We start from the raw sequence: 12,500 nt of genomic DNA on the forward strand, positions 1-12,500 counted from the left end.
AAAGAGAATATTAATACGAGGGAGAAAAAATACATAAATACTATAATATAATAAAAATAAAAGAATATATAGGAAATAAATGAAAATAAAATTAATAGATAAATGCAAATAATAAATAGAAACGGACATTTACAAAAGCGTGGCATTTGCATCGGGGCAGTGGTTAGTCCTCACCTCTAAAGGAGGTGGTGTCCATTACCCACAATCCCCTGCAGTGCCCTGTTGCCTTTCACTCCTTCATTCATAATGCATCACGTGATCACCTCACAGACGGTCAGAGGCTCGTGTGTCCGACCGAAAGGGAAGAAGACGCTTCAGGTGAAAGGTGCATAACAATAAACAAAGAATAAAACAATAAACATATGGCAATAATAGATGAATATGGTCAACAACAAACATAACTCAGATTCACCGGCATGAAACATGAACAAATACAACACGTTATGAATATATTATAATCCTGGCATTGAGATGAAACTCTTCAATACAAACAAAAGAAGCTGTTCTGCTCTTTAGAACAATGTCGTTTATACTATTATTTAGTTTATATCAAACAGAGTTATCGTTTTTGTTATAATGATGCCGATTATTTTTTTCATAATGATACCGATTAGCTAAAAAGTCTGATTTCATGCTTTGTTGGTTTCTCAAACAAACTGACAAGAGAACCAATGAATGAAGTCTGGTTTAAGCGATGCTAGGCTACGCTAACAACGTACGCTAACAACGTACGCTAACGACGTACGCTGACGATGTACGCTGACGACGTACGCTGACGACGTCCGCTGACGACGTACGCTGACGACGTACGCTGACGACGTACGCTGGCGACGTACGCTGACGACGTCCGCTGGCGACGTACGCTGGCGACGTACGCTGGCGACGTACGCTGGCGACGTACGCTGGCGACGTACGCTGGCGACGTACGCTGGCGACGTACGCTGGCGACGTACGCTAACTGACAACGTACGCTGACAACGTACGCTAACTGACAACGTACGCTGACAACGTACGCTAACTGACAACGTACGCTGACAACGTACGCTAACTGACAACGTACGGTGTCAACGTACGGTGTCAACGTACGGTGTCAACGTACGGTGTCAACGTACGGTGTCAACGTACGCTGTCAACGTACGCTGTCAACGTACGCTAACTGACAACGTACGGTGTCAACTTACGGTGTCAACGTACGCTGTCAACGTACGCTGTCAACGTACGCTGTCAACGTACGCTGACAACCGCTTTAGAGGGTTCTCTCAGAACATTGCCCCCGGTGGTCGTAGTTTTCCTGCCTTCGTTGTGTTGACCTGCGGTAACTGAAGCCGGTGGTTGCACTTCCTGCGTTTCAGGGTCAACGATGTCATCCTGAGAGTCAACGAGGCCGACGTCCGGGACGTGACCCACAGCCGAGCAGTGGAGGCCCTGAAGGACGCCGGCTCTCTGGTCCGGCTCTACGTCCGGCGGAGGAAACCCGTCTCTGAGAAAGTGATGGAGCTCAAACTGGTGAAAGGACCCAAAGGTGACCGAAAGGCGGTGTGGACCGTCTAGGTGGTCTGGATGGAGCTTTGGTGAACTCGTGTTCCAACAGGAAACCAGGCTCAAGAACTAAGCCTCGGTTTCCTAAAATATGCTTTTGTGCATTGACGTGTCCTGATTTAAATTTGCAGCAGCAAGTTTCAGTGAAATCTTATAAATCTTTACTGTAAAGTGCACCATGATGGTTCTAACAGCCTGGTACCGGTCCTGGTCCTGGTCCCGGTCCCGGTGTGTTGCAGGTCTTGGCTTCAGTATAGCAGGCGGAGTTGGGAACCAGCACATCCCTGGCGACAACAGCATCTACGTCACCAAGGTCATCGAAGGAGGAGCTGCACATAAAGACGGGACGCTGCAGATCGGAGACAAACTGCTGGCTGTAAGACGTCCAACATATCCAACATGTCCACGTGTCCAACATGTTGGACATGTCCAACATATCCAACATGTCCACGTGTCCAACATGTCCACGTGTCCAACATGTCCACGTGTCCAACATGTTGGACATGTCCAACATATCCAACATGTCCACATGTCCAACATGTTGGACATGTCCAACATATCCAACATGTCCACGTGTCCAACATGTTGGACATGTCCAACATATCCAACATGTCCACATGTCCAACATGTTGGACATGTCCAACATATCCAACATGTCCACGTGTCCAACATGTTGGACATGTCCAACATATCCAACATGTCCACGTGTCCAACATGTTGGACATGTCCAACATATCCAACATGTCCAACATGTTGGACATGTCCAACATATCCAACATGTCCACGTGTCCAACATGTTGGACATGTCCAACATATCCAACATGTCCACGTGTCCAACATGTTGGACATGTCCAACATATCCAACATGTCCACATGTCCACATGTCCAACATGTTGGACATGTCCAACATATCCAACATGTCCACGTGTCCAACATGTTCGACATGTCCAACATATCCAACATGTCCACGTGTCCAACATGTCCAACATGTCTACGTGTCCAACATGTCCACGTGTCCAACATGTCCAACATGTCCACGTGTCCAACATGTCCACGTGTCCAACGTGTCCAACATGTCCACGTGTCCAACATGTCCACGTGTCCAACATGTCCACGTGTCCAACATGTCTACGTGTCCAACATGTCCAACATGTCTACGTGTCCAACATGTCTACGTGTCCAACATGTCCACGTGTCCAACATGTCCACGTGTCCAACATGTCCACGTGTCCAACATGTCCAACATGTCCACGTGTCCAACATGTCCACGTGTCCAACATGTCCACGTGTCCAACATGTCCAACATGTCCAACATGTCCAACATGTCCACGTGTCCAACATGTCCACGTGTCCAACATGTCCACGTGTCCAACATGTCTACGTGTCCAACATGTCCAACATGTCCAACATGTCCACGTGTCCAACATGTCCACGTGTTCCACATGTCCAACATGTCCACGTGTCCAACATGTCCAACATGTCCACGTGTCCAATATGTCCACATGTCCAATATGTCCACGTGTCCAACATGTCCACGTGTCCAACATGTCCACGTGTCCAATATGTCCACATGTCCAATATGTCCACGTGTCCAACATGTCCAACATGTCCACGTGTCCAACATGTCCACGTGTCCAACATGTCCATGTGTCCAACATGTCCAACATGTCCACGTGTCCAACATGTTAGACATGTCCAACATATCCAACATGTCCACGTGTCCAACATGTCCAACATGTCTACGTGTCCAACATGTCCACGTGTCCAACATGTCCAACATGTCCACGTGTCCAACATGTCCACGTGTCCAACGTGTCCAACATGTCCACGTGTCCAACATGTCCACGTGTCCAACATGTCCACGTGTCCAACATGTCTACGTGTCCAACATGTCCAACATGTCTACGTGTCCAACATGTCTACGTGTCCAACATGTCCACGTGTCCAACATGTCCACGTGTCCAACATGTCCACGTGTCCAACATGTCCAACATGTCCACGTGTCCAACATGTCCACGTGTCCAACATGTCCACGTGTCCAACATGTCCACGTGTCCAACATGTCCAACATGTCCAACATGTCCACGTGTCCAACATGTCCACGTGTCCAACATGTCCACGTGTCCAACATGTCTACGTGTCCAACATGTCCAACATGTCCACGTGTCCAACATGTCCACGTGTCCAACATGTCCACGTGTTCCACATGTCCAACATGTCCACGTGTCCAACATGTCCAACATGTCCACGTGTCCAATATGTCCACATGTCCAATATGTCCACGTGTCCAACATGTCCACGTGTCCAACATGTCCACGTGTCCAATATGTCCACATGTCCAATATGTCCACGTGTCCAACATGTCCAACATGTCCACGTGTCCAACATGTCCACGTGTCCAACATGTCCATGTGTCCAACATGTCCAACATGTCCACGTGTCCAACATGTCCAACATGTCCAACATGTCCACGTGTCCAACATGTCCACGTGTCCAACATGTCCAACATGTCCACATGTCCAACATGTCCACGTGTCCAACATGTCCACGTGTCCAACATGTCCACGTGTCCAACATGTCCAACATGTCCACGTGTCCAACATGTCCAACATGTCCACGTGTCCAACATGTCCAACGTGTCCAACATGTCCACGTGTCCAACATGTCCAACATGTCCACGTGTCCAACATGTCCAACATGTCCACGTGTCCAACATGTCCAACGTGTCCAACATGTCCACGTGTCCAACATGTCCAACATGTCCACGTGTCCAACATGTCCAACATGTCCACGTGTCCAACATGTCCAACATGTCCACGTGTCCAACATGTCCACGTGTCCAACATGTCCACGTGTCCAACATGTCCACGTGTCCCACATGTCGGACATGTCCACGTGTCCCACATGTCGGACATGTCCACGTGTCCAACATGTCGGACATGTCCACGTGTCCAACATGTCCAACATGTCCACATGTCCAACATGTCCACGTGTCCAACATGTCCGACATGTCCACGTGTCCCACATGTCCGACATGTCCACGTGTCCAACATGTCCAACATGTCCACGTGTCCAACATGTCCGACATGTCCACGTGTCCCACATGTCGGACATGTCCACGTGTCCCACATGTTGGACATGTCCACGTGTCCAACATGTCCACGTGTCCAACATGTCCACGTGTCCCACATGTCGGACATGTCCACGTGTCCCACATGTCGGACATGTCCACGTGTCCAACATGTCCAACATGTCCACGTGTCCAACATGTCCAACATGTCCACGTGTCCAACATGACCACGTGTCCAACATGTCCGACATGTCCACGTGTCCAACATGTCCACGTGTCCAACATGTCCAACATGTCCACGTGTCCAACATGTCCAACATGTCCACGTGTCCAACATGTCCACGTGTCCAACATGTCCGACATGTCCACGTTTCCCACATGTCGGACATGTCCACGTGTCCCACATGTTGGACATGTCCACGTGTCCAACATGTCCAACATGTCCACGTGTCCAACATGTCCACGTGTCCCACATGTTGGACACGTCCCACATGTCCAACGGTTCCCTGTGTTTCTCAGGTGAACAGTGCCGGCCTGGAGGAGGTGAGTCACGAGCACGCCGTCACCGCCTTGAAGAACACTCCTGACGTGGTCTACCTGAAGGTGGCCAAGCCCAACAGCCTCTTCATGAGCGACAGCCTCAACCCACCTGACCTCACCAACTGTGAGTGACTCCTCTTCCTCCTGGTCCTTTTCCTTCTCCTCCTTTCCATTCTTCTTCTCCTCCTTCTTCTGGTCCTTTTCCTTCTCCTCCTTCTTTCCATTCTTCTTCTCCTCCTTCTTCTGGTCCTTTTCCTTCTCCTCCTTCTTTTCCTTCTTCTCCTCCGTCTCCTCCTTCTTTCCATTCTTCTTCTCCTCCTTCTTCTGGTCCTTTTCCTTCTCCTCCTTTATCTTCTCGTTCTTCTCGTTATTTTCTCCTTCTTTTTCTCCTTCTTCTTCATCATCAAACCCTTCTAAATATCCACCATTGCTACTTTTATTCAAGCGATATTTAACCTGATTGCTATCATGATTTTTAGATATTTAACTTTTAAATTAAATATATTCCTAATTCCTTTTGTTATATTTTACTTTATAATTCTGATATTTTAGTTTTCGTACATTAAACCACTACTGATTCATCAGAAAATGACCCAAAATAAAAAACGCTCCTCTGAAACGTTAAAAGAAACGTCCCTAACTTCCTCAAACGCCTCGTGAACTCACCCGGGTCAGTTTACGACCCCCCCGGTCTGGTCTGGTCCAGTCGGACGGTAACAGGAGCCCGACAGGTGAGGGTCTGAGCAGGTGATGTAATAAATAAATCTGTCGTATTGTGTGCCTCCGTTCCAGCGTACTCCCAGCAGCACATGCAGAACCATATCAGCCCCCCCAACTTCCCGGGTCAGCCCCTCCCCCCGCCGTCATCCTCGGGACGCTTCTCCCCGACCCCCAAGAGCATGCTGGGAGAAGACGACGTCACCCGGTGAGGACGAACCCCCATAAACCATAAAACAACAATAAACCGGTGAAAAACAACAAATGTAACTTGAAGCGATGCAGCCGCCCCCTGCTGGTGGAAACCTGCAGTTACACTCTTTAAACTGGGTTTTAATATGAATTATGATATTGAGCTGCAGCAGGAAATCTATGATGATGATGATGATGATAATGATAATAATAATCTGTATTTGTTTAGCACATTTAATGCAGAAAGCTCAAAGTGCTGTACATTTAATAATTAATCATTTGAAATATAAAAGAAACGTCTTTCTTCTACAGATAATATAAATAAAAGAGGTAGGAAGAAAGCATGCATACATCGTAAATAACTTCTACAGATGAATAAGAACCGGAAAACATTTTACATACAAAATATAAAAATGTTTAAACGTTAAAAGGTCATTTCAGGTCAAAAAGGTCATTTGAAAGAAGCATGTTTCACTTTCACGGTGAAATGGCCCCAGAGAGGCGTGTCTTACATCTTAGGTCCCGCCCACAGTGTTCCTCTTAAATATATATTTATATATCTTTGGAGGCTCTCAAAGCATTTCTGTTTGATTAAATAATAAAGATTTAAAGTAAATCCATTTGTCGGAGGTCACATGACAGCTGTGTGTGTGTGAGGTCACATGACGTGGTGATTGACAGCTGTGTGGTCCAGCAGGGAGCCCAGGAAGGTGGTGCTGCACAGAGGAGCAACAGGACTGGGCTTCAACATCGTGGGCGGAGAGGACGGAGAGGGAATCTTCATCTCCTTCATCCTCGCTGGAGGTCCAGCTGACCTCTGTGGAGAGCTGAGGAAAGGAGACAGGCTGGTCTCCGTAAGTACACACACACACACACATTGTCGTGATCGTGTCAAACAGAAGTTATCGCTTCTTATTTCACCTTCTGAACCCCAAAACCTGCCTGGGGGGGGTGGAAGGGGCTAGGCGAGGATGAGGGATATAAACCTTTCTGTGTGGACGCTGCTTTCAGGTGAACGGGGTGGACCTCCGGAACGCCACCCACGAGCAGGCGGCCGCCGCCCTGAAGAACGCCGGGCAGACGGTGACCATCATCGCCCACTACAGGCCGGAGGGTGAGAACCGCTAACCATGTGTCAGGTGTGCGTCGTTCTGTAACCATGTGTCAGGTGTGTGTCCCTCTGGGGCTGTGACCATGTGTCAGGTGTGTGTCCCTCTGGGGCTGTGACCATGTGTCAGGTGTGTCCCCCTCTGGGGCTGTGACCATGTGTCAGGTGTGTCCCTCTGGGGCTGTAACCATGTGTCAGGTGTGTCCCTCTGGGGCTGTAACCATGTGTCAGGTGTGCGTCGTTCTGTAACCATGTGTCAGGTGTGTGTCCCTCTGGGGCTGTGACCATGTGTCAGGTGTGTGTCCCTCTGGGGCTGTGACCATGTGTCAGGTGTGTCCCCCTCTGGGGCTGTGACCATGTGTCAGGTGTGTCCCTCTGGGGCTGTAACCATGTGTCAGGTGTGCGTCGTTCTGTAACCATGTGTCAGGTGTGTGTCCCTCTGGGGCTGTGACCATGTGTCAGGTGTGTCCCTCTGGGGCTGTGACCATGTGTCAGGTGTATGTCGCTCTGTGACCATGTGTCAGGTGTGTGTCGCTCTTTGACCATGTGTCAGGTGTGCGTCGCTCTGTGACCATGTGTCAGGTGTGTGTCGCTCTGTGACCATGTGTCAGGTGTGACCATGTGTCAGGTGTGTGTCGCTCTGTGACCATGTGTCAGGTGTGCGTCGCTCTGTGACCATGTGTCAGGTGTGCGTCGCTCTGTGACCATGTGTCAGGTGTGTGTCGCTCTGTGACCATGTGTCAGGTGTGCGTCGCTCTGTGACCATGTGTCAGGTGTGCGTCGCTCTGTGACCATGTGTCAGGTGTGCGTCGCTCTGTGACCATGTGTCAGGTGTGCGTCGCTCTGTGACCATGTGTCAGGTGTGCGTCGCTCTGTGACCATGTGTCAGGTGTGCGTCGCTCTGTGACCATGTGTCAGGTGTGCGTCGCTCTGTGACCATGTGTCAGGTGTGCGTCGTTCTATAACCATGTGTCAGGTGTGTGTCGTTCTATAACCATGTGTCAGGTGTGCGTCGCTCTGTGACCATGTGTCAGGTGTGTGTCGCTCTGTGACCATGTGTCAGGTGTGTGTCGCTCTGTGACCATGTGTCAGGTGTGCGTCGTTCTGTGACCATGTGTCAGGTGTGCGTCGTTCTGTGACCATGTGTCAGGTGTGCGTCGCCCTGTGACCATGTGTCAGGTGTGTGTCGCCCTGTGACCATGTGTCAGGTGTGTGTCGCTCTGTGACCATGTGTCAGGTGTGTGTCGCTCTGTGACCATGTGTCAGGTGTGCGTCGTTCTGTGACCATGTGTCAGGTGTGCGTCGCTCTGTGACTGTCAGGTGTGCGTCGCTCTGTGACCATGTGTCAGGTGTGACCATGTGTCAGGTGTGTGTCCTTCTGGGGCTGTGACCATGTGTCAGGTGTGCGTCGCTCTGTGACTGTCAGGTGTGACCATGTGTCAGGTGCGCGTCGCTCTGTGACTGTCAGGTGTGACCATGTGTCAGGTGCGCGTCGCTCTGTGACTGTCAGGTGTGACCATGTGTCAGGTGTGCGTCGTTCTGTAACCATATGTCAGGTGTGTCCCTCTGGGGCTGTAACCATGTGTCAGGTGTGTCCCTCTGGGGCTGTAACCATGTGTCAGGTGTGTCCCTCTGGGGCTGTAACCATGTGTCAGGTGTGTCCCTCTGGGGCTGTAACCATGTGTCAGGTGTGTCCCTCTGGGGCTGTGACCATGTGTCAGGTGTGTGTCCCTCTGGGGCTGTAACCATGTGTCAGGTGTGTCCCTCTGGGGCTGTGACCATGTGTCAGGTGTGTGTCGCTCTGTGACCATGTGTCAGGTGTGTGTTGCTCTGTGACCATGTGTCAGGTGTGCGTCCCTCTGTGACCATGTGTCAGGTGTGTGTCGCTCTGTGACCATGTGTCAGGTGTGCGTCGTTCTGTGACCATGTGTCAGGTGTGCGTCGTTCTGTGACCATGTGTCAGGTGTGTGTCCCTCTGGGGCTGTGACCTGAAGTCAACAACTACAGACCTGAAGTCAACAACTACAGACCTGAAGTCAACAACTACAGACCTGAAGTCAACAACTACAGACCTGTCTCTCTCCTCCCCTTCCTTTCCAAAACTCTAGAGCGAGTTATCGCTAAATAAGTCTCCTCCTTTCTCCACCATAACAACCTTCTAGACCCCCACCAGTCTGGATTCAAGGCCACTCAACAGAGACCTCTCTCCTCTGTCCTTATCCTTCACACTAGAGCATCCTCTCTCCTCTGTCCTTATCCTTCACACTAGAGCATCCTCTCTCCTCTGTCCTTATCCTTCACACTAGAGCATCCTCTCTCCTCTGTCCTTATCCTCCACACTAGAGCATCCTCTCTCCTCTGTCCTTATCCTTCACACTAGAGCATCCTCTCTCCTCTGTCCTTATCCTTCACACTAGAGCATCCTCTCTCCTCTGTCCTTATCCTTCACACTAGAGCATCCTCTCTCCTCTGTCCTTATCCTTCACACTAGAGCATCCTCTCTCCTCTGTCCTTATCCTCCACACTAGAGCATCCTCTCTCCTCTGTCCTTATCCTTCACACTAGAGCATCCTCTCTCCTCTGTCCTCATCCTTCACACTAGAGCATCCTCTCTCCTCTGTCCTTATCCTTCACACTAGAGCAGCCTCTCTCTCCTCTGTCCTTATCCTTCACACTAGAGCATCCTCTCTCCTCTGTCCTTATCCTTCACACTAGAGCATCCTCTCTCCTCTGTCCTTATCCTTCAAACTAGAGCATCCTCTCTCCTCTGTCCTTATCCTTCACACTAGAGCATCCTCTCTCCTCTGTCCTTATCCTTCACACTAGAGCATCCTCTCTCCTCTGTCCTTATCCTTCACACTAGAGCATCCTCTCTCCTCTGTCCTTATCCTTCACACTAGAGCATCCTCTCTCCTCTGTCCTTATCCTTCACACTAGAGCATCCTCTCTCCTCTGTCCTTATCCTTCAAACTAGAGCATCCTCTCTCCTCTGTCCTTATCCTTCACACTAGAGCATCCTCTCTCCTCTGTCCTTATCCTTCACACTAGAGCATCCTCTCTCCTCTGTCCTTATCCTTCACACTAGAGCATCCTCTCTCCTCTGTCCTTATCCTTCACACTAGAGCATCCTCTCTCCTCTGTCCTTATCCTTCAAACTAGAGCATCCTCTCTCCTCTGTCCTTATCCTTCAAACTAGAACATCCTCTCTCCTCTGTCCTTATCCTTCACACTAGAGCATCCTCGCTCCTCTGTCCTTATCCTTCACACTAGAGCATCCTCTCTCCTCTGTCCTTATCCTTCACACTAGAGCATCCTCTCTCCTCTGTCCTTATCCTTCACACTAGAGCATCCTCTCTCCTCTGTCCTTATCCTTCACACTAGAGCATCCTCTCTCCTCTGTCCTTATCCTTCACACTAGAGCACCCTCTCTCCTCTGTCCTTATCCTTCACACTAGAGCATCCTCTCTCCTCTCTCCTTATCCTTCACACTAGAGCATCCTCTCTCCTCTGTCCTTATCCTTCACACTAGAGCATCCTCTCTCCTCTCTCCTTCACACTAGAGCATCCTCTCTCCTCTCTCCTTCACACTAGAGCATCCTCTCTCCTCTGTCCTTATCCTTCAAACTAGAGCATCCTCTCTCCTCTCTCCTTCACACTAGAGCATCCTCTCTCCTCTGTCCTTATCCTTCACACTAGAGCATCCTCTCTCCTTCACACTAGAGCATCCTCTCTCCTCTGTCCTTATCCTTCAAACTAGAGCATCCTCTCTCCTCTGTCCTTATCCTTCACACTAGAGCATCCTCTCTCCTCTGTCCTTATCCTTCACACTAGAGCATCCTCTCTCCTCTCTCCTTCACACTAGAGCATCCTCTCTCCTCTGTCCTTATCCTTCACACTAGAGCATCCTCTCTCCTCTGTCCTTATCCTTCACACTAGATCATCCTCTCTCCTCTGTCCTTATCCTTCACACTAGAGCATCCTCTCTCCTTCACACTAGAGCATCCTCTCTCCTCTGTCCTTATCCTTCAAACTAGAGCATCCTCTCTCCTCTCTCCTTCACACTAGAGCATCCTCTCTCCTCTGTCCTTATCCTTCACACTAGAGCATCCTCTCTCCTCTCTCCTTCACACTAGAGCATCCTCTCTCCTCTGTCCTTATCCTTCAAACTAGAGCATCCTCTCTCCTTATCCTTCACACTAGAGCATCCTCTCTCCTCTGTCCTTATCCTTCACACTAGAACATCCTCTCTCCTCTGTCCTTATCCTTCACACTAGAGCATCCTCTCTCCTCTGTCCTTATCCTCCACACTAGAGCATCCTTTCTCCTCTGTCCTTATCCTTCACACTAGAGCATCCTCTCTCCTCTGTCCTTATCCTTCACACTAGAGCATCCTCTCTCCTCTGTCCTTATCCTTCACACTAGAGCATCCTCTCTCCTCTGTCCTTATCCTTCACACTAGAGCATCCTCTCTCCTCTGTCCTTATCCTTCACACTAGAGCATCCTCTCTCCTCTGTCCTTATCCTCCACACTAGAGCATCCTTTCTCCTCTGTCCTTATCCTTCTAGACCTTTCTGCTGCCTTTGACACAGTGAACCACCAGATGGTGGAACAAGCTCATCTGGGGCTGTGACCATGTGTCAGGTGTGCGTCGCTCTGTGACCATGTGTCAGGTGTGCGTCGCTCTGTGACCATGTGTCAGGTGTGTGTCGCTCTGTGACCATGTGTCAGGTGTGCGTCGCTCTGTGACCATGTGTCAGGTGTGCGTCGCTCTGTGACCATGTGTCAGGTGTGTGTCGCTCTGTGACCATGTGTCAGGTGTGCGTCGCTCTGTGACCATGTGTCAGGTGTGCGTCGCTCTGTGACCATGTGTCAGGTGTGCGTCGCTCTGTGACCATGTGTCAGGTGTGCGTCGCTCTGTGACCATGTGTCAGGTGTGCGTCGCTCTGTGACCATGTGTCAGGTGTGCGTCGCTCTGTGACCATGTGTCAGGTGTGTGACCCCTAAACGTCTTCTCTCCGTCCAGAGTACAGTCGGTTCGAGGCGAAGATCCACGACCTGAGAGAGCAGATGATGAACAGCAGCATCAGCTCTGGATCCGGGTCTCTGCGGACGAGTCAGAAGAGGTCGCTGTACGTCAGGTGAGACTTATTGTTATTGTCTTGTTTACATTAACAACGTGTTAGATTCATTTCATGTCTTTATTCGTTTGTGAATTATTTAAATTATTCAACAACCGACGCTTCACTGGAAAATATCAAAACTATGAATTTAAATATATATATTTTTTAGTTTTTTACTAAAACGTGTTAATATAATTAATTACTTGGAAACAA

General features: G+C 49.6%; 1 protein-coding gene across 13 annotated transcripts in view; it reads left to right on the top strand.

Annotated features, from left to right (window-relative positions):
• dlg1l (discs, large (Drosophila) homolog 1, like) overlaps window positions 1-12,500 on the top strand; it is a 74,389-nt gene that overhangs the window by 44,481 nt on the left and 17,408 nt on the right. For 7 of the 13 annotated variants that reach the window (XM_034555539.1, XM_034555541.1, XM_034555543.1 and 4 more), the window contains 7 exons: window positions 1,353-1,522; window positions 1,779-1,915; window positions 5,129-5,273; window positions 5,942-6,074; window positions 6,756-6,912; window positions 7,070-7,172; window positions 12,191-12,305. In XM_034555539.1, coding sequence (XP_034411430.1) covers window positions 1,353-1,522; window positions 1,779-1,915; window positions 5,129-5,273; window positions 5,942-6,074; window positions 6,756-6,912; window positions 7,070-7,172; window positions 12,191-12,305 — 960 coding nt within the window. Of the gene's footprint in view, window positions 1-1,352; window positions 1,523-1,778; window positions 1,916-5,128; window positions 5,274-5,941; window positions 6,075-6,752; window positions 6,913-7,069; window positions 7,173-12,190; window positions 12,306-12,500 lie in introns of all 13 variants that reach the window. The other 6 variants (XM_034555538.1, XM_034555540.1, XM_034555542.1 and 3 more) reach the window with 1 other exon arrangement.

The sequence above is a fragment of the Cyclopterus lumpus genome, chromosome 17 (genome assembly GCF_009769545.1).
Source record: "Cyclopterus lumpus isolate fCycLum1 chromosome 17, fCycLum1.pri, whole genome shotgun sequence".
NCBI classification, from domain to species: Eukaryota; Metazoa; Chordata; class Actinopteri; order Perciformes; family Cyclopteridae; genus Cyclopterus; species Cyclopterus lumpus.